Here is a 23,511-nt window from a genome sequence, read left to right as displayed (position 1 = left end):
TAATAATTATTACAGATGGATGAATATTTACTCTAATTGCCATGAGGGTCTTTTTACGTAATGTATTTCTGTTGTATTGTCATTACCGCTTCTTGTGTGGAGAAAGAGTGCACAGACATTTTGAAAAGGGTATACATTTCCAGCACATAAAGAATGTTGTGCTGGTAGACCCATTAAGGCAATCCATCGACTTACCAATCTGCTGAAATGCCGTTATTTGTTGAACAATATACCTTTTGTCTACAGTCAAACACTCCTCCATTATCATGCACTTCAATTCTTGATGCAGACAGCTATGACTACATTTATCTGATAGATATTTACAACAAATAGACTTGTTAAGGCCTTCCTTGCCCAAAACAAGTGTCTCATCAATTCAACAAATCAGATCTAGACTTACATACAGAAAATGAAGAAATGACAGTGCTAGGATATGTGTTTATAAATGTCATACTTATTAAGTCATTCTTGTGATAGCACAATCACAAGAATGACTTTGTCAGCTCACAGCTTCTCTACAGTAGAACAGCAGCAAAACAACATTACATGCACATTAATTCTGCAATCAATGAATGGGGGAGCGGGGGGATGAGGTTGCAGGTCGTGGAGATGCTGTGGCTGGGGATTGGGGCAGTTGCCTTGACAGGGCAGTAATACAATGATGTCAGAATTCCAGAAGTGATTATATCATGGTCTAGGGGATATGGTTATGCCAGAATTCCTGGGGCAATAATGAAACAGTCCTGGTGAATGTGTATGGATACGATGATGTCAGCATTCCAGGAATGTTGATGCCTGAAAAGTGCAGACCTCAGCCTTTGTGACCACAGTGCTCAGTGATGCTCTACTATCTGGATTATGCCTTTGAGATCAAAGGTTCAATTCAGTATTGCAGTGGCCTGGATGGAGACCCTTTCGTTTGGGATGCTAGAGTTTGGAGTGTGGTGAAGCAGGTTGATCAACATGCTGGGCACTAATGGTACAACATTAACAAAACACGAATTTATTACTTTAACGTCTACAATCGTGTATTCCTCTGTGGTGACGTCCAAACCAACAGCAGTGCATTACATGGCCTTGGGACGTGCTTACACTGTCTCATCAGTCTTTGAAGGACGTCACCCCAGCAACATCCATTACTTGAACTTGGTGTCTGGCAGGGGCAGGTCTCACTGACGGCCAGTGTACACCGTAGAATACGTGTTTCTGCCCATGACAGCGACTGTGTATTAGCAGAGCACTCTCATTGACATTGAAGGGGTGTGTTGGATAACCTCTCGGCAATTCTGCACGGTGTGGAGACGGACAACAGCGTCACCCTCCCACCAAGGAAGGCCAGGGATGTCAGTGACAGCTTACAGCTACTAGTTTGGGGCAGCAGGGATTACTCCCAAATACTGGGACAAGTGGATGAGGCATCAAATACCATCAGTTTGGCCCAGAAAGCCAGAGGCAGAAGTATCCAAGTCTTCTCATTGGTGGTTGCAACGTCTGCAGCTCACAGCGACCAATTACGGCAGATCAAACAAGCAGCAGCCGTTTCGAAGTGGGAAGTCATCTTGGTGAATGGTGGCACCATATCACAGGCTCAGCCTCATTGCTGGTGTATTGCAGCGTAATTTCTTGGAAGGCTCGAAGGCACGAGAGCCTGGTATTTGTTACTGTTCATCTGAGACAATGGCGCTCTGCTTGGTTGGCGATGACCAAATATGGTTTATTTCGCAAGAATTGCTTTTAGGGCTTCAGCCATATCAGCACGCTGATAGGTGTCCTTGTGAAACTTTTGCTGTCTCTTATGAAATCAAGCTGTGCAGTTAGAATAACATGAAGTCTTCTCCTCACTGAGGTCATGTCGTCGAGTCAACGATTCAGGTCTCTCGCTCACATGCAATGAGACAATATCATCCAGGTTTGCTACGCTGTTCTCAATGTCAGGTCTCTGGCTACTTGCCATTCTGATTGCATGGGCACTGGACTGGCTTGCCCTGGCTTGGTGCTGGATGTAGGGGACTTCGAGAAAATTTTGCACTTGTCCTTAGTACATTCCTGCAGTGTAACGCTTCCATCTCCTTTCAAAAATTCGTTCCAATTATTTTTAGTTTGCTCTGAAGCGATCTCATGATATGCATATTTCATAATTACACTCTTCACAATTTTATGTTACTTAAATGTTTGAAAAATTTATTCAAAAAGTTTTTTCTTCTATTCACTATCTTATATTTTGTCTGTTGAGTCCTATTTCTTAACACAAATTTATTTTTTTGCCTTATGTTACGCTATTTTACTATGTTACTATATTTTTGGGCAAGTATTTGGTGGATCGATGATTCCAGTGGAGTATTAACTTTACGTCTAAAGCAAAAGCAGAATGCACAAACCGTTAGTAGAATCGTGAGAACACTGTTGGTGGAACTGCTTATTGTCATGACATACTGTTCTTTAACTGTATAGTTCAGAATATTTTGGAACATTTGTTCAGCCAAACTTCATGCTGTTTGTGATGCTATCAGCTCATCTAGTGAGTGCAATAGGTCGGAATTTATGGTGTTGTTGAGGAATAGGCGAGTTACACTTCTGGCGGTTTTTTCGCCCAATATAAAGTACATTATGAGAACTGGATCCTGGTTGAGCCCATGGTAGAAGCTGGAAGATGAAATTTTCTCTTGCTACATCACATGCTGTGCCATTTATTATTACCCTGCTGTTTTGTAGTTCTATTTTGGTCATGCCAATGGCTTTTCCATTTTCCAATTTCTAGTGAGAAAACTAACTAAATCCAGTGTGATAACACTGTCTGGAATTTGGTTGTGAGGCAAGCACTTCCCATTGACTCTTTGGTATTGCTGTTTTCCTTAATAATAATTCTACCTCAGATGCCTGTGTGTTAGTCTGTATAGCTCTGGCTGGACAAATCATCATGCTTTCTCTTGTACATCCTTGCAACTTTGCCAATGATGGAGGTTGTAAACTTCCCTAGTAGTTTTTGAGTTTCTTCTAGTATACCGTCAAGGTTTAATACGTCTTCACTGTCTGCTACGCCAAATACGGTTTTCAGTAACTTCCCTCTTGCATACAACCATCCTCTTTTCCTTCGTGATGACCGTCTATGTTACTATTTCCGTCAACTGGTTTGGATGTGTCCTCTCCCTCTCTCTCATATGAGAGTCTTAGCTCGTGATACTCGTTTTCCATTTCCTTCAAACATTCTCTTCCTGCACTTCCTCATGTAATATCATAAATATCTCCCATAACCTGCACAGGTCACTTCGTATTTCCCATATTTGAAAGCTTTATCTTAATATTCGCCAATGACAACTAATCTATCCAGAATTGGGCAGCTGCTTCCAAACTGTACTGGATACTCCTCCCTTGACTAAGTGAAGTGTTATCAGGATTACAATATCCTTGCTGTATGTCCGTGGAGGTATGGCAGCAAAGACAAATTAAAGTTTCACCAGTTCTTTCCCTTTTGAGAAAATGTGTGTACATGTAAAGAAAAAGAAAATTAACTGTATCCTACTCAATACAGTTTCTGGACTCTGTCATACATTATACATCAATAAATACATGGCAATACTTAAAGATAACGAATTTACAACAAACTCTAAACCAATATAAAAAAATTGACCAAAATTACTTATCTCGCGATCTGAGTGCTTAAGGCATACTGCACGATCCCGATAGTCATTAGATACCGTTTTCCTAACGTTTTTGGACGCCTTTTTCGGGACTGTTGCAATTGATGGAACGTATTGTAAAGCATTAGTGGTTTAACTATAATAATGTCAACAACAGAGCTTGCACTTGGCAACTACAAATTAATATTTGCAGTTAGATCATTTCAATGAATTGTTACAAGCTGTAATACACAGTTAAACATTGTTTGGTTTTGTCTTTTGGTTTATATGAGTTGGCTAATGATAACCACTGATCACCTCTGTATTATGGTAGTTTTCCTATATGTTTCTCTGTCTGTTTCTGGCCCTCTAAAACTTCTGTATTGGCCCTTTTTACTTTTGACCACATTCATTTGCAAACTCATTCACTGACACACAGTTAACTTCAAGCATGGATTTTGTCATTTCGAAAGAAGATGGCGTTTTTCTGCTGTATACCAGTTCGTATGGTGATAGATTGGTACTGGAGTGAACTTTAGAATTGTTTGCTGAGTTTGTGAATCCTAGGTATTTGTCCCAATTATCATATTGGCTGTCAGCGTAGTGGTTCAACATTTTGGAAATCGTCCTGTGAACCATTTCTGTTTATCCATTTGCTTGTGCATGAAGAGATTTGTTCTTGCAAATGCAAAGCATTAGATCTAAGACGAAATTTGTACCCTTGGTCTGTTATTGTGGTCTCCAGTACTCCAGACTTGAGGATCCAATGATTTATTATGGCTTGTATTACTGTGTTAATTTCTTTGTATGGGATTGCTATCATTTCAGTGTATCCGAAAAAGTGATCTATTATTGTTAATGTGTAGACATTCCCTGCAGGAATTCTATAAAATAGTCATAAGACATCCAGTCCAATAATTTCAAATGGTTTTTCGCCTTGGTAGTTTTTGCAATGAAACTTTTTGGTGGCTAAGATCAGATCTTTGTGCACATGGTACATAGCTTTTCACGTGCTCATCCTTTTACCGTTTCCTAGTTTTCCACAGGTTTTTCAGCAACTTTCCTATCCACATTTTTGCGACTGCCATGACTTGCTAACATGTGGTCGCATATTTGTTGCAAAGCTTCATCCCTGGACACTATTGGAACTACAATCTATTTACCACGAATTTTCTTGACCTGCACAGTCAACCATCATGCATCACGAACTGCAGTTTGAATGCTTGATATCTTATGTCATTTGCTTCTGCCATTCAGTTACATTTTTACCTACTGTTTACAGTACTCTAATTTTTCTGTTCATTATGCCCATATTTGTGTGGTTCTTTCCTGGTTTATGAACTACTTTATAGTAACATTCACTGAGTTGAGTGCCCATCACGTTAATCTGCCAGAAAGATTCTTTAATCTTAACAACAATTTTAGTGATGGGTGATCTGCTACCACTTTGAACTTTTGGCCATACACACAACAGCAAAAGTGTGTAATACCATAAATCACTGCTAGCATATTCTTTTCTGTCTTGTTGAGTTGTCTACATGCATAGGCCACAGGATATTCTTTGAAATCTGAATTCTGACTGAGATTACACCCAAGTGTGCTATTACTAGTATCATAAAAAAGATGAATTCTTTTTCGAAATCTGTGAATATCAGTATTGGATCTGATGTCAATCTTTTGTTCAGCATCTCAAATGCTGTTTGCAATCTGTTGCCCACTCGAATTTTAGACCTTTTGCAACAACTGGTTCAATGGTACAGTAAATTTTTCAAAATCTTTATTGAACTTCCTGTAATGACAGTATAGAGCTAAGAATGACTGAAGCTGTTTGGTTGTTTGTTGTGTTATGAAGTTACAGACCTCCAAAATTAATTAGGTATTAGTTTTTAAGTCTTCTGCACTAACTATAGGGCCAATGTACTTATCTGTTGTTTGTGCAAAATCTCATTTATACAAACTGAGCATCAAATATGCTGACTGTAGCCTGTTGCATACTTCTTCCAAATGCTTGACATGTTCTTCTAACTATCGTAAAAGGTGATGATGTCATCTAAGTACATCATACTTTTTTTGAGCACTATCCTGTAGTCTCTGAAATGTTGCTGGTGTATTTTTAAGTGCACATGATATTCTGCAATAATGGCAATGACCTAATGGTGTTGCAAAGACAGTTTTTAGCCTATGTTCTGGAATTACTTGCAGTTGATTATACCCACTGCTTAGATCCATTGTTGAAAAGTATATGCATTGACCCAGATTGTCTAATGGCTCCATAACACTGGAAATAAGATATGTGTCAGTGATAACTTTGGTATTCAAGTATTTATAATCGTAACAGAATCTGTAGTTCTTAGTATAATCCAGAAATTTCTTTTGGAAAATGACAGTATTTGAACTCCATGAAATAACGCTACGTTCTATTATTCCTTGTGCCAGTTGCTGGTCAACGTATTCTTCCATCAATAGCTATAGACACTTGTGTACTGTACCTTGTATGGTTTCCTAAAGACTGGAGCATTGTTACCTATGGGTATATGATGTTGTGTAACAGACACCGCCAGTAAAGGACCATTTGTGCTAAACAAATCTACAAACCGTATTAACAAAACTTCCATCACTTGTCAATTACTTCCCTGCAAATAGTTCACTTTCTTACATAATGCAGGTGCACTCATTGTTTGCTTGTGGATCTATTTTTCACATAATGTATTAATATCTTTTTCATTTTCAACATCTATACAGGCAGTTATCAAGCGCTTTGGAAGACTGACCTCATCCCTAGACTAACAGGAATCATAAACTCTCTATTTCTGTTACTCATCTCTGCCACACATCTGCACACAAAACAATGCATTTTATCTAACTCTTCGTTACTTTGTAGTCTTTCTGCCACAAACAAAACTTCTTGTAACGCATCAGTATCTACAGGAATCGAAATCAACATTCCTATACCTGGTGGGATGTTAACATGGAAATCAATATTTAGCTTGCATGTGCACAGTTTAGTTGGCGACATCTTCGTGATAGGTGTCCCTTGAAACATTCTTTCTCTTGCAGTTGTTGTTTCTAGAGAAAAAAATGTCCAGTGATTTCAGTTATACACCATGAAAGATCAATTTTGGTATAATGTTTATCAATAATGTCTAGTACGAGTATTGCAGAACAACTTCCACCAACATTCTTCAGTACTTACATGTATCCTCGAAAACGCTTAGCTGCAATGCTAAAGTCAAGTAGTGTTGTTCCTAATGACTTCACGTTGTTGTCATTTACGACACATAACCTGTTTCATGGAAACAAGTCTCTTCTTGCCTAAGACATCCACAGATATTACTGTGTGTACCTGTGCCTACTAAAAACTTATGTCCCTTGTCCTGTACTAAGCCTAACAAACAGCATTCCGTCTCTGCGTATGTGTGTGCAGTGCTCCTTTCTACTGGGAATGCCTTCTGACAGGTGATTAATTCCCGTTTGTGTGTAAAAGATTAATTTTTTGGTGATGTTTCCCTCGTTTCCTTTTCTTACTCTTTTGTGCCTTATGATCAACTCGACCACGGTCATAACAATCCCGTTGGTGACATCGCTGCTGCAGATGACTCTTACATCCACATCTGTAACACCTTAGTTCAGAAGTAAAGCCGGTAGGAGTCAGGATGGAGAATCTGAGTCATGTTTTCAACTTCACACAAGGTAACTGCATCACCTTATGTCATTTGTATCAGATAATATGTCTATGCATCAATCATCCAGATCCTATCCGAAAAAGATTCCATTTACTCATTGGGCTTCTGCAATAAACTACTCAGTTTTTCTCTAAAAAGTCTCGCACTGTTTTCCTTCAGGTAGTGCTGATACAAAACATAATCGGCTCTTGGAACGTTCTTGCCTTGCTAAATATCTCATGATACTTACCTATGCTTTACCTTGACCCATTAACTATAAGTGAGCCATATACAAACATGTTTCATTCAGCCAACTGCTCAATTCGGCAGTAGCTAATACACCTTTATTGAATACGGTAATCTATTCATTGGTTTTACAGAAAAAGGTGTTATTTAATTTACTGTTGACGGATCTAGAGGAGTGGAGCGTGCACTTAATACGATCTTCGCTTCTCCTGACTAATTGCAACTACTGTACCGCAGCTTGTCAGGTTTCAATTTGCTTATGTAGGTCTTCAGTTTCCTGCTCATACGCTTTTACTCGCTCTATCAAAGTGGTGAAAGTTGCAACCATAATAGCAGCATGCGCATACACCACTTTTCGGATTCTACTGCTGCTGTTACACAAGAAAGATATGGGAAAACTACGCTTACAGTGCACTCGGCAATACAATAAATGAATCCTTATGGGTAGTCCAAAGTTACTGTGAGCAGTCCTGCGCCAAGAGTCTAAACTTTCTACAACTGTCACATGTAGCTGGTACTGATTTAGTGGGTGGAAATTCAAGATCTGATAAGTTACAAAAGTTGCACCTCACTGGCTCTAAATACATTTCTCTGGCATTTCATCTAAATAAAGAGAAATCTGCAGGTTCCTGAGATTTAGCAAACGACATTTTGAGCGCAAAATTAATGTTCCTACGATTCTACATGGACACAAACAACAACACAGTCAGAAAGATCAACAGAAATATGCTTCACTCACTGCACAGCATTGCGTAGGGATGGAGGTCCAAACGGTGATGATGCTGTAGACGTCGTTCTGGTATGGTAGCAGCAGCCGACTTAAACACATCTGACGCTAATTTGTAGGGTGCTGGATTGAGATTCCTACTGCTGTCGAGATGACGGAGCATATAGTGTCGTGGAGCAAGACGGTTGGCGCGCTGGTCGGTACTGATACAACATTAATGACACAAGAATTTAGTACTTTAAAGTTATAATCGTATATTCTTCTCTGTGGCGGCGAGCAGGCCAGTGAAAAGGGAGCGTATGGCCTCAGAAAGTGTTTACACTGTCTCAAAAATCTCTGGAGGTCGTCATCCCGGTGCCACCCATTCGTGTAAACATGGTGCTGGGCGGAAGGCAGTGTAGCCCGCACAGCAGGCTTTACTGTCCAGATCAGCGTCGGCATATTACAAGAGCGCTCTCGTAGACGTCGAAGGGATGTGTTCGAGTACTTTCTCAGCAACGCGGATTGCGACATTGGGCGTTAACTTGGCTTGTCTTGGCTTGATGTTGGCTAAGAGGACTCTGAGAAAATTTTACATTTAGCCATCACACATTTCTGCTGTCTAACAGTATTGCGAAATTTCCTCAGTTAACAATAGCAAATTATTTCAGAAAGTGTATATGTGTCTGCATTGAATCATGTCTCAAGAGCAGACAGATCGCAATCTTATATTATCGTTCTTGGGCTTTATTTAATTGCAAAGAGGGATCTTTAATCAGGGAAAATTTATGTGGAACCTAATGGCCATTACTGCTGGATATGGGAGTTTAAACTTCGCAGACTTCATACAGTCTCTCAGTACCCTGAAGATTGGTTTGATCAGTTCATTGCTTTATTTCACGTGGTCCTGTTGCCTCTTGTATGCCTTTGCCTCTTCTGACTACAGAAATGATTTACCAAGTTTAATGGTGATGAAAAGATCCATTTCGTCCTATGCAACGTATTGTTCCACGGAGTTTCTAGGAACCATTTATTGGCAGACCAGATTAATTATCTTCACTTTAACACGTGTGATATCGGCTAACAGCATCGATTTTGCCAGCGAAACACGGCTAATCTTGTCATTGCTCATACAACATCAATCAGTGCTCTGCAGCAAACCAGCTATACGGTTCCGCAGAACTTACGGACGAAACATATAAAGTAACATACCATATCAAATACGCGAGTGTGATGTCAGAGACTTCATCGTGGCAGAGAGCTCACGTTGGCCATAGCGTCAAATTAGGCTGTTCCCGGAACACGAGGCAAGTTGCAGGTACCGGAAAAGATAGTGTATATAAATCAGCGAGCAGTTACGGTGGACTGTGGCCGTACTCTTCATTACAACATGGCCTGGCGCAAGATCTGGACGATTTCACACGGAGAGAAAACATCTGGAAACTGGAAGAAGGACGAAGCATGACGAGTGTAGCCCAGGAGTTCGGTACTGCTCACAGAATTGTTTCACGTGCATAGGGAACGTTCCGGACCACAGGCACTGTTGCCCCATGGAGAGGAATTCATCAGCCACAAATTACAAGAGCAGATGACCACTGCATTATGTAACTGGGAAGAATGAACTCACTCAAAGAGCGGGTGCAATTGCAATCACATTTAACAGGACTGCAAGGCACGCAGTCTCGTGGTTTACAGTGCCCGACGACCAATATGTCGTTTTCAATTGACACCCGCATAACAGCGGCACGGTCTGCGACGGTGCCACGAGCATAGGAACTAGATCAACGGGAAGTTTGGTCACGTGCCCTTCTCGGATGAGAAGAGATTCACTGTGAGCAGAGATTCTGGGCGCACCTTCGTCTGGTGAGAGGTGGGACCACATAATTCACCCAAGAACATTATCGAACATGATCGTTCTGGTGTTTTGGCTTGGAGAGACATAATAATTCAAGGGCGTGCTGACATCGAGATCTTTAAAAACGGTAAGCTTACAGGTCAGCGTTATCGTGACCTCCCCCCCCCCCCCCCCCCCCCCATGAGCGTATTTCCAGGGATGCATTCGGCACCGACTTCCTTTCCTTTTATGGGTGACAGTGGGCGATCGTATCGAACTGCAGAGGTGGAGTAATTCTTGGAAGGAGAGGATTTTCGACGAATGGACTGGCATGCCCGTTCCCCCGGCTTAAAGAGTCAGTTGCGGTGCGGAGGCGTTTTGCGGCACTTCCACATCATGCACCGACGACTGTCCAGCAGCTGTCAACCAATCAGGTGAAGGAACTCCTTACTAACCTTATGACTAACAGGTGAGCAGGTTCTAGAGCATACATTTTGATCCGTTGTGTTCACACAGCATATTAAGAATAATGTCTCGCCTTTAAGGGGGTAGGACGTAAAACGGGACGACTTGGAGCAGGAGAGACACCACAGGAATTTTCAGTTTCCACTGTCTATACTTTTAAAAATAAATTCATAAAACTTTGTCAGAATGACCAGAAAGGATTCAGGATTTACCCCTGTAGTGGTGGAAGTTCAATAATATAAGAAAATAATTAATTTTTTTACATTTGTATTTCACCTTTTGTTCACTTACCATTGGCTGCATTTGTTGCTGTAGGTACACTTTTCTTCATAAGAAAGGGAGATTCTTCGATGAATTTTGCACAGCATACAAACCATACTTACAGGTGTATGAAACTCTAGAATTTTCCAAATATATTAAAAACTGTGGTAAAATTGAGATAATTAACTATAAAATTTGAGTTTTTTCTGAACATGAAGTTTAAAATGTAACAGCGCATTTTTTTTCATAAATCAAATAATTTCTAATAGTTTCATACACCTGTAAGTATGGTTTGTATGCTGTGCAAAATTCATCGAAGAATCTCTCTTACTTATGAAGAAACGTGTACCTATAGCAACAAACGCAGCCAATAGAAGTGAAAAAATGATGGACTTTCACATGGAAAAAAAAAGTATTTTGTAATTTTTTGGAACTTCCACTGCTATGATTGTGAATCCTGAATCCTTCCTGGTGTAATTGTTGGCTGTGAATAAAAGTGTTCATCTCGCTGAGTATTTCTTTCGTTAGCTACTGTACTATACCAAGCAGTCCTTTCTACGTATGGTTCAAGTTCCATCAAGCTATGTTACCTGGTAGTGACACATCATGCGAAAGTGACTTTCGTCCTTAAGACTTGCAGACCAGCGTACTTTCAAAACACTCTCACCCCCGACCACTGTATTGCTAAACCGGCACCCCAGTCATTACACGGTCACCAACTGCTTTCTGACATCTCCTCTATAAATATCACCGTCTAAAGTCGAAACTGAGGACACACACAAAACCCACACACTTCAGGCTTCCATTGGAACAAATGGAATTTATTGCTTTTTATAAAACCTGGACAAGTCTGTCTCGTCGTTGTCAAATAGTACTTCCACATAGCTGGTTTCACAACGTACTGATATAAGCCTGCCGCTCACTCATTAACTCACACCACGAAGCCTTTCAACATATGCACTGGAAGCACACTTTCCAATTCTTCCAGTTTTCTATAGCAGAACAACTATTTGATCGCTGAGTATCCCTCACTCCAAGCAAATGGAAACATATGGTTTCACAGACCTTTCAAAGTCTCATACATCTGTGATGTATATACGCATACTGAAGCGACGAATGAAAAATTGTACCGAGGCCGGGATTCAAACCTGGTTTTCTGCTCACTAGGCAGATGCGCTAACCACTACGCCACACTGGTACAATGGCTTTGCACGGCCGCACGGACTACCATAGCGTCAATCTGCATATATACTTCATAGATGTTTGGCGCTTGAACAGGTCTCTCGAACCACATAGTTTCATTTCATTAAAGCACCTGTGCTTGGGTTTCACACAGAATCCTCCGTTTCGTTCGATTCAGAGGTGATATTCCAATACAGTAGGAATGTTGTTCGATTTTAGGGGGAAATATCACTGGGCTGAGGCAAGAATAGGAATTTGGATTGAGAAGTTACCCGTGCTAGGGTAGTCCCAGCACTTATGCAAAGCTACTGTGCCAGGGTGATGTAGTGATTATCGCATCTGCCTATTGAGCAGGAAACACAGGTTCGAATCCTGGCTTTTGCATAAATTTTCATTTGTCGTTTCAGTCTGCATATATACACTTACTCCTAGCTTCATAATGCAACACTTTTAAAACCTCTGCTCGAGCCCGCAGCGACCACAGCTACCGTCCTACGCTCACTAGGGTTTCTGCCTGACACGTGATTTCTCGAGCTCCAAAACAACACTACGAAATTGTTTCAACAATCAGGCTCGAGAGAAAATTGTAGATATTTCAGTTGGCTATTTCCCGATGATGCTTTAGTACTTGCTGTAAGGTGCTGCTTCCTGTCAAGACACTTGCTAAAAGGCCGTTCGGAAATACTGGCCGTCCGGCGGAAACCACTCGCCTTTTAAAACAGCATGGTCGGTCCAGATTACCACCCAGTTAGCTGGATTAAGAGAAGGCCGGTCCAAATTATTTCCAGACTGGTGTGCAGAAGTCATTCCCTGTAAATCGGGAAACCGCTGCTAGCATACACAGTGGCGAACAACACTAACCAATGGGCACTGCCTGAAAATGATATAGTACAGTGGCTACAGAGTAAGTTGGTATTTTCATATTAATAAATCATTGCAAGACTTGAAAAAATAGGTAAATAGAAAAAATACACTATAAGAATAAAAACTATGCACCATGAAGGAATTATCTCAATTGGGCGGATATCAGTGGATGTGATGTGCGTATACAGACAAATAAATGATTACAACTTTAGAAAAAAATTTTGATTTGTTCAAGGGAAAGAGCTTCACAAACTCAGTAAATCAATAACGCATTGGTCCTCCTCTGGCCTTTATGCAAGCACTTTTTCGGCTTGGCATTGACTGACAGGGTCCTTCGATGTCTTCCTGAGCGATATCGTTCCACATTCTAACTGGCGTGTTAGATCATCAAAATGCCGAGCTGTTTGGAAGGCCGTGCCCATAAAGCTCCAAACATTCTCTACTGGGGAAAGATCTGTGCACATGGCTGTCCAAGGTACGGTTTGGCAAGCATGAAGATAACCAGTATAAACTGTCGCCATATGGTCAGACAACCAGGAGTGATAACCTGGGGTGCCATTTCTTTTCACAGCTGGACGTCTTTTTCATCCGGTACATCCTTACAGCACAGCGGTAGGTCACGATATTCTAATCTCCGTTCATGACAAGCCATCTTCGGCTTACATTTCAGCAAGGTAGTGTCCACCTGCACATGATGAGAGTTTCTCTAACTTGTCTTCGTGCTTGCCAAATCCTACTTTGGCCAGCAAGGTCTTCGGATCTCTCTCCAACTGAGAACGTTTGGAAACAACAAATCTGTCAGTCAGTGCCAAGCTGAATAACTGCTTGCATAAGGACCAGAGGTGGACCAACACATTAGTAACTTCGTCAACTTGTGAAACTCTTACTGTTAAATAAATCATCCAAATTTTCTGAAAAAAAATTGGAAATTTGTGGTAAGATCTTATGGGATCAAACTGCTGAGGTCATCGGTCCCTAAGCCTACACGCTACTTGTTGTTTGTTGTTGTGGTCTGCAGCCCTGAGACTGGTTTGATGCAGCTCTCCATGCTACTCTATCCTGTGCAAGCCTCTTCATCTCCCAGTACCTACTGCAACCTACATCCTTCTGAATCTGTTTAGTGTATTCATCTCTTGGTCTCCCTCTACGATTTTTACCCTCCACGCTGCCCTCCAATAGTAAACTGGTGATCCCTTAAAGCCTCAGAATATGTCCTACCAACCGATCCCTTCTTCTAGTCAAGTTGTGCCACAAACTTCCCTTCTCCCCAATCCTATTCAATACTTCCTCATTAGTTATGTGATCTACCCATCTAATCTTCAGCATTCTTCTGTAACACCACATTTCGAAAGCTTCTATTCTCTTCTTGTCCAAACTATTTATCGTCCATGTTTCACTTCCATACATGGCTACACTCCATACAAATACTTTCAGAAACGACTTCCTGACACTTAAATCTATACTCGATGTTAACACATTTCTCTTCCTCAGAAGTGCTTTCCTTGCCATTGCCAGTCTACATTTTATATCCTCTCTACTTCGACCATCATCACTTATTTTGCTCCCCAAAAGCAAAACCCCTTTACTACTTTAAGTGTCTCGTTTCCTAATCTAATTCCCTCAGCATCACCCGACTTAATTCGACTACATTCCATTATCCTCGTTTTGCTTATGTTGATGTTCATCTTATATCCTCCTTTCAAGACCCCGTCCATTCCGTTCAACTGCTCTTCCAAGTCCTTTGCTGTCTCTGACAGAATTACAAGTTCATCAGCAAACCTCAAGGTTTTTATTTTTTCTCCATGGATTTTAATACCTACTCCGAATTTTTCTTTTATTTCTTCCACTGCTTGCTCAATATACAGATTGAATAACATCGGGGAGAGGCTACAACCCTTGTCTCACTCCCTTCCCAACCACTGCTTCCCTTCGATGTCCCTTGACTCTTATAACTGCCATCTGGTTTCTGTACAAATTATAAATAGCTTTTCGCTCCCTGTATTGTACCCCCGCCACCTTCAGAATTTGAAAGAGAGTATTCTAGTTAACATTGTCAAAAGCTTTCTCTAAGTCTACAAATGCTAGAAACGTAGGTATGCCTTTCCTTAATCTAGCTTCTAAGATAAGTCGTAGGGTCAGTATTGCCTCACGTGTTCCGATATTTCTACGGAATCCAAACTTCCCCGAGGTCGGCTTCTACTAGTTTTTCCATTCGTCTGTAAAGAATTCGCGTTAGTATTTTGCAGCCGTGACTTATTAAACTGATAATTCAGTAATTTTCACATCTGTCAACACCTGGTTTCTTTGGAATTGGAATTATTATATTCTTCTTGAAGTCTGAGGGTATTTCGCCTGTCTCGTACATCTTGCTCACCAGATGGTAGAGTTTTGTTAGGACTGGCTCTCCCAAGGCTGTCAAGTAGTTCTAATGGAATGTTGTCTACTCCCGGGGCTTTGTTTTGGCTCAGGTCTTTCATTGCTTTGTCAAAATCTTCACGTAGTATCATATCTCCCATTTCATCCTGATCTACATCCTCTTCCATTTCCAAAATATTCTCCTCAAGTACATCGCCCGTGTAATAGACCCTCTATATACTCCTTCCAACTTTCTGCTTTCCCTTCTTTGCTTAGAACTGGGTTTCCATCTGAGCTCTTGATATTCATGCAAGTGGTTCTCTTTTCTCCAAAGGTCTCTTTAATTTTCCTGTAGGCAGTATCTATCTTACTCCTAGTGAGATAAGCCTCTACACCCTTACATTTGTTCTCTAGCCAGCCCTGCTTAGCCATTTTGCACTTCCTGACAGTCTCATTTTTGAGACGTTTGTATTCCTTTTTGTCTGCTTCATTTACTGCATTTTTATATTTTCTCCTTTCATCAATTAAATTCAATATTTCTTCTGTTACCCAAGGATTTCTATTAGCCCTCGTCTTTTTACCTAATTGATCCTCTGCTGCCTTCACTACTTCATCCCTCAAAGCTACCCATTCTTCTTCTGCTGTATTTCTTTCCCCCATTCTTGTCAATTGTTCCCTTATGCTCTCCCTGAAACTCTCTACAACCTCTGGTTCTTTCAGTTTATCCAGGTCCCATATCCTTAAATTCCCACCTTTTTGCAATTTCTTCAGTTTTAATCTACAGTTCATAACCAATAGATTGTGGTCAGAGTCCACATCTGCCCCTGGAAATGTCTTACAATTTAAAACCTGGTTCCTAAATCTCTGTCTCACCATTATATAATCTATCTGAAACATGTCAGTATCTCCAGGCTTCTTCCATGTATACAATCTTCTTTTATGATTCTTGAACCAAGTGTTAGCTATGATTAAGTTGTGCTCTGTGCAATATTCTACCAGGCGGCTTCCTCTTTCGTTTCTTACCCCCAATCCATATTCACCTACTACGTTTCCTTCTTTCCCTTTTCCTACTGACGAATTCCAGTCACCCATGACTATTAAATTTTCGTCTCCCTTCACTATCTGAATAATTTCTTTTATTTCATCATACATTTCTTCAATTTCTTCGTCATCTTCAGAGCTAGTTGGCACATAAACTTGTACTACTGTACTAGGCGTGGGCTTCGTATCTATCTTGGCCACAATAATGCGTTCACTATGCTGTTTGTAGTAGCTTACCCGCATTCCTATTTTCCTATTCATTATTAAACCTACTCCTGCATTACCCCTATTTGATTTTGTATTTATAACCCTGTACTCACCTGACCATAAGTCTTGTTCCTCCTGCCACCGAACTTCAATAATTCCTACTATATCTAACTTTAACCTGTCCATTTCCCTTTTTAAATTTTCTAACCTACCTGCCCGATTAAGGGGTCTGACATTCCACGCTCCGATCCGTAGAACGCCAGTTTTCTTTCTCCTGATAACGACATCCTCTTGAGTAGTCCCCGCCCGGACATCCGAATGGGGGACTACTTTACCTCCGGAATATTTTACCCAAGAGGACGCCATCATCATGTAATCATACAGTAAAGCTGCATGCCCTCGGGAAAAATTACGGCTGTAGTTTCCCCTTGCTTTCAGCCGTTCGCAGTACCAGCATAGCAAGCCCGTTTTGTTTAGTGTTACGACGCCAGATCAGTCAATCATCCAGACTGTTGCCCCTGCAGCTACTGAAAACGCTGCTGCCCCTCTTCAGGAACCACACGTTTGTCAGGCCTCTCAACAGATACCCCTCTGTTGAGGTTGCACCTACGGTTCGGCTATCTGTATCGCTGAGGCACGCAAGCCTCCCCACCAACGGTAAGGTCCATGGTTTAAGGGGTGGGGGGGGGGGGGGGGACTGGAACACGCTACTTAATCCAACTACTTAATTTAACTTAAACTAACTTACGCTATGGACAACACACACACTCACGCCCGAGAGAGGACTCGAACCTCCGACGGGGGAAAAATTTTCTGGAATTGTAATCATTTGTTTGTCTGTACATGTAAGTCAGATCTACGAATTTCCGTCTAATTCGGATAATTCCTTCATTGTACGTCGTTTTTTTTGTCATTGAATATAATAGTATAGATTGGGATCTAGAGCCACTGCAGGCGCGTATCCACTGAGCTACTTCATTTCCGATTTGTTTTTTAAATCGCCGCCACTAGGAGAGAGTGCTATGTTATTTCCGTATCCCAGGTTGCTCTTTGGTTGGCGCCAGCTTTAGTCTCGGTTTGTTGTTTGTAATCACAGTGAAACAGACCACCTCACTGATCGCTTTACTTGTGACTGCTTATGGTAATGATACATTAAATGTAAAGCAGTGCGACTCACCTTTTCTCAGCCCCAGGTTGCGCAGATATGCGAAGAAGTTCTGGGGCCGTCCTTCAAATTCTGGTCGCGTGAGCACCTCGCATATGAGGCTCCTGGTGGAAACGATGACGGTCAGGTTGCCGCCTAGACGAAGGCCCACCACGGGCGATTTGTACTTCTGGGCGAGGTATGTGAACGCCTGGTGCTGCGATCCAAGTTTCTTGTTCAGCTGGCGGACGCCCTGGTGGTTGCCCACCAGTGGAAACCACGTCGGACCTAAGGAGGCCCCAGTAATACGTCTATAAAGGTGTCCAATAGAAAGCAATGTTAGTGCCTCAGTGAAATGTTTGCTGAATCGTTCATCAATTAATACTTTCTAATACTACAGTTATTTTGTAGAAAGTACGTGTACCCATGCACATTCAAGCCAAAATACACATGAAACCACAGATGTCACTAACGCCTATGTTCGACGTCAACATGCAATAACCACACTCGGACGGCAGGTGGCAGCACTAACAATCGAGGGTATATACCCTGAACAGCCAAAGACACTGTTACACCTCCCTAATACACTACTGGCCATTAAAACTGCTACACCCGAAGATGACGTGCTACAGACGCGAAATTTAACCGACAGGAAGAAGATGGTGTGATATGCAAAATGATTAGCTTTTCAGAGCATTCACACAAGGTTGGCGCCGGTGGCGACACCTACAACCTGTTGACATGTGGAAAGTTTCCAACCGATTTCTCATACACAAACAGCAGTTGACCGGCGTTGCCTGGTGAAGCGTTGTTGTGATGCCTCGTGTAAGGAGAAGAAATGCGTACCATCACGTTTCCGACTTTGATAAAGGTCGGATTGTAGCCTACCGCGATTGTGGTTTATCGTATCGCAACATTGCTGGTAGCGTTGGTCGAGATCCAATGATTGTTAGCAGAATATGGAGTCGGTGTGTTCAGGAGCGTAATACGGAACGCCGTGCTGGATCCCAAAGGCCTCCTATCACTAGCAGTCGAGATGACAGGCATCTTATCCGCATGGCTGTGACGGATCGTGCAGCCTTGTCTCGATCCCTAAGTCAACAGATGAGGACGTCTGCAAGACAACAACCATCTACACGAACAGTTCGACGACGTTTGCAGCAGCATGGACTATCAGCTCGGAGACCGTGGTAGCGCTTACTCTTGACGCTGCATCACAGACAGGAGCGCCAGCGATAGTGTAGTCAACGACGAACCTAGGTGCATGAATGGCAAAACGTCATTTTTTCGGATGAATCCAGGTTCTGTTTACAGCATCATGATGGTCGCATCCGTGTTTGGCGACATCGAGGTGAACGCACTTTGGAAGCGTGTATTCGTCATCGCCATACTGGCGTATCACCCAACATTATGGTATGGGGTGCCATTGGTTACACGTCTCGGTCACCTCTTGTTCGCATTGACAGCACTTTGAACAGTGGACGTTACATTTCTGATGTCTTACGACCCGTGGCTCTACCCTTCATTCGATCCCTGCGAAACCCTACATTTCAGCAGGATAATGCACGACCGCATGTTTCAGGTCCTGTACGGGCCTTTCTGGATACAGAAAATGTTCGACTGCTGCCCTGGCCAGCACATTCTCCAGATCTCTCACCAATTGAAAACGTCTGGTCAATGGTGGCCAAGCAACTGGCTCGTCACAATACGCCAGTCACTACTCTTGATGAATTGTGGTATCGTGTTGAAGCTGCATGGGCAGCAGTACCTGTACACGCCATCCAAGCTCTGTTTGACTCAATGCCCAGGCGTATCAAGGCCTTTATTACGGCCAGAGGTAGTTATTCTGGGTACTTATTTCTCAGGATCTATGCACCAAATTGCGTGAAAATGTAATCGCATGTCAGTTCTAGTATAATATATTTGTCCAATGAATACCCGTTTATCATCTGCATTTCTTTTTAGTGTAGCAATTTTAATGGCCAGTAGTGTAGCTTTTAGAGCCCCTGTGAGCAGCCAGAAGTGCCGCAACACGACGTGGCATGGACTCGACTAATATCTGAAGTAGTGCTGGAGGGAACGGATGCCTTGAATCCTGCAGGGCTGTCCATAAATCCGTAAGAGAACGATGGGGTGGAGAGTTTTTCTGAACAAAACAGAGCAAGGCACCCCATATACTCTCAATAATATTTATGTCTGGGGAGTTAGGTGGCTAGCGGAAGTGTTTAAACTCAGAAGAGTGTTCCTGGAGCCACTCTGTAGCAAATCTGGACATGTGATTGGCATTGTCCTGCTGTAATTGCACAAGTCTGTCGGAGTGCATGATGCACATGAATGGATGCAAGTGATCAGACAGGAGTAGTGGAACAATGTATGTTTCTGTGAATTTAGTTTGTGTGGGTTACCTACATCAGGGGCAGGTATGCAGTCAGGGTCAAACTTACTGTTCTCTCCTGATGGACAGGTACTTAACCTATTATTATCCTTTGGTGGACATGTACATAACCTATTGTTCTGTTAAGTGGTTTTCCATGTCACCCCTGTTTCCTTTTGATTGAGAGGCAGCTATCCTATTGTGCCCCACCTCCACCTCCCCCAACTCCCCTCTCCCCCTCGCTGCTACAGGTTCACTTTCAGGTCTGATTTATTGGAATTGCTCCTCTCATTCTTATCATTTTTGATTAACTACTTAAATAAAGTGATCAATTAATTAACCTCTCACCCACAGTAAACCCCCTTCCCTCCCACCTCCCCAAAAATGGTGGTAAGTTCAAATTTCGTAATGACAATGCAACACACCACAGCTGCCTCTAATAACCTGAGAAAATGGCAGGAAAGAAAGAGCAGTTAGGCTACCTCCACTAACCTAAGTCATCCGACTATGACCTCGTCCTAGCAACTGGAGGGCAAAAGAACTCGATCTGTGCTGGACATAAGTCTTTATTTTCAGTCTTTATTGAAGCAATTAGAGGCAGTGCCACCACCAAGTGTGTTCACCCCAAGGTCCAGAGCCCAACTGACCAAGTACACAGTACTGCCACCAGAGGGTGATGTCATCCCTCCCATGATGTAATCAAAGATGGCGGTCTGGTGGTGGTGGAGAGGAAGGATCTCATGACAGGAAATTCAAGGGTATATTGTTTATTTATAAAAAAATTCTGTTTGTGGGGTTGGGTTTCTCTTGCTCATTATTCTCTGCTGTTTGGAAACATGTAGGTCTTGTAAGAAGCAATTACATGGGGCAAACATGTTGCGTAACCTAATATTTGGCACTGTACTCTGGGTGTCTTAACCTAATGTCTGGGTCTTTGTCGGTACTTAACCTATTGTTCTGTTAAGTGGTTTTCCATGTCACTTCCATTTCCTTAAACTATTGTACCACCTTTGATAACAAATTAAGTTATTAGTTACGTTTTCCCACCATTTTCTGGTACACTTTTCAAATTTCACATGCTTTTGAACACCATTTCTGGCGCATTCTTCTTTGTCATCTACCCCCTGAAACTATTACACTGCGTTTTACATAAAAATTATGCAAATTAATCTATTGTTGTGCACTTAACCTGTTGTTCTGCTCCACGTCACCCGCTCACACACATCCTTCCCTCAACTATTGTACCGCTAACACCACGATAATATAAAAAAAATCATGCAGATTAATTAAATTGGTATTCTTCACATGTATGCGGTAGTTCTTCTTAATTTTCAGCATTCTATTGGTCGGTGAAATAGGTGGAATACTGTTTAAACAAAAGATCGCTAGTAAAATACACATCTGGCCACACGACATCTGACGCCGATGCCAGAGTCCAGGTGCATCGGCTGGCCCCGTGAAGTGGCAACGGGGCAATCAGCTGCCCAGTGACGCAAAGGTGTCTGTTCGGGACCCGCAAGCATGAGGCACGTTATCCCTTTCATTCTTGACACCTGAGGAATTCTTGTCAGAAGACGTGTTCATCTAAGTACCATTGCTGGCATGATGAGACATAGCTGAGGTGCTTGTACAGTGCCGTGAGATGTTGCAATGCTTCCCAGAATAGCACAGCACATAGCAATCCTAATGGAATGGCCTGTCCATCACTGAATTTACCCATCAAACTGCTACTGCTGCCGGTGTGAGAGCACTGTCTGCCTGTTTTTTTTCTGCAGACGAGACTTTCAGCAGCAAAAAACTATTTTCTACAGATCGCCATATTGCACTGGCAGTTAAACCCCGCAAAAGTTGTCTACAGATCATCAAATACACACAAGACTCACAAGAATATTGGGCGCCAGGAACATATTTACCATTGTAACTACAATTAAATATTACGATTGCTGTTACAGTCTGCCACCGATCGATGTACAGGTAATGTCTCCTCTTGACGGCTGTGTTTCTAGAATCAATCTCAGTATCTATAGAGCACATAATTTTCCACGTAAAAATCTCTTTCATACCTTCGTGGTTATCGATGTGCTGAATCTATACATCCCTCACGATAGGACACATAATCAGCTTCTCTAGTCATGCCACAACATAAGCCACAGTAACATTACACTGCAATATATACAGATTTTAGACAAACAGTGCAGTGCAGTTATCTCTTATATCTGTACAGCGTCCAACAAAATTATGGTATGCCTACACTCACACCAGCTTTATGTCTCGATTCTCATCAGTCCTAGGAAATTATTTAACAAAGTCTTCGAATCAGCTTTTCTGGAAGGTGCTATATCCTGACAAGATTCTCTCAAATATGTGTTATGAGGGACAGGCATCTGGCAATATGTGTGATAATGAATACCGCATCCGCGGACATAATCCTTGGAAAGACATCACCGACACGGGTTGGTGTACTGTAATCAACACCATTATCGATAGAACAACAAGGAAAATACGAGGGTACGCTTTGGGGTGCCCATGAGGGGACGTATTGTTACAGCCGTATTGCCCGTCGTGTTTTTACACTATAGCAGGTCCAGTTGAACACTTGCATTGCTATATTATGGAGAGGTTTACGAAATGAATCTATCACCACTTACGTTTGGATATACTTCACAGTGCGTTGAAATCGCAATTCACCATGTCCAATCTATCCTTCTATTTCGACTAGACATACTCAATCTTTTTTGTTTTTACGTGAGTAGTAGTTTGATTACTTCCCACAAACGTATGTCGGAACATAAGTCACGGTACCTTGACTTTCAAGCAGCAGCAAAACATTACTGACTATAAATGACAGGTGTATATATAAAAATATGATACATCCACACTTGGACTAGCTGGGTGTCGTTTTCGCACTGCAAAAAAGCCTCCCGCTATTACGTATTTGTCGATGAATAAAGGATGTAAGCACAATTCACGAAAGCTCTAGGGTCTTTTCGGTTTATCGATTTCACCACTTCCACGAAACCTTTTCGTATTTTCGGTACTTGTAAATCCAGCCAACTCACAGTGGCATCTTTTTATAGTCAGACCGCCAAGTCGAGGTTGTGTCAGTGCGTTCCAAGCATAGCTTCCACCATACACAATTTTCCTCTGACTGAGTAATCACTGTGAGTGCGAAATATACTAGAGGACGCTCATTCAGAGTTAATTTTCGCGGGCGGAGCAGGTGGGTGGAGAAACCGCAAAACTGCTGTAGTCTAAGCGCATTTTTAAGTTCATGTTGCTAAGCACCGTACCTGTTTTATCACTTTGGAGCAGGAGGAGGATCACGGCGAGACGGATCTGTTGTTTCAACTGGCATGTGTATGGGAGCTGAAGTTTCAAAAAGGAGTATCATGTTAAGTAGAAACCTCCTATAAGCCTGAACGCAAAGAATGCCTTATTACAAGCGTGCAATAGACTTTTGTTTGTTTCTTTCAGCTCACCAGCTTTATGTTACTGTATAATCACTATGAATCCATCGTCATTCAGTTATTCAACTTCAAGTGTGTGCTGGATG

At 41.9% G+C, this 23,511-nt stretch overlaps 1 protein-coding gene across 1 annotated transcript in view; it reads right to left on the bottom strand.

Moving 5' to 3' along the window:
• Window positions 1-23,511, bottom strand: part of LOC124613498 (methyl farnesoate epoxidase-like) — a 107,582-nt gene that overhangs the window by 64,568 nt on the left and 19,503 nt on the right. The window contains exon 2 of the mRNA XM_047142205.1: window positions 17,618-17,872. Within this exon, the coding sequence (XP_046998161.1) occupies window positions 17,618-17,872 (255 nt within the window). The remainder of the gene's footprint in view (window positions 1-17,617; window positions 17,873-23,511) is intronic.

This window comes from Schistocerca americana, chromosome 4, assembly GCF_021461395.2.
Source record: "Schistocerca americana isolate TAMUIC-IGC-003095 chromosome 4, iqSchAmer2.1, whole genome shotgun sequence".
Taxonomy (NCBI): Eukaryota; Metazoa; Arthropoda; class Insecta; order Orthoptera; family Acrididae; genus Schistocerca; species Schistocerca americana.
This window is presented reverse-complemented; position numbering and strand designations above follow the sequence as displayed.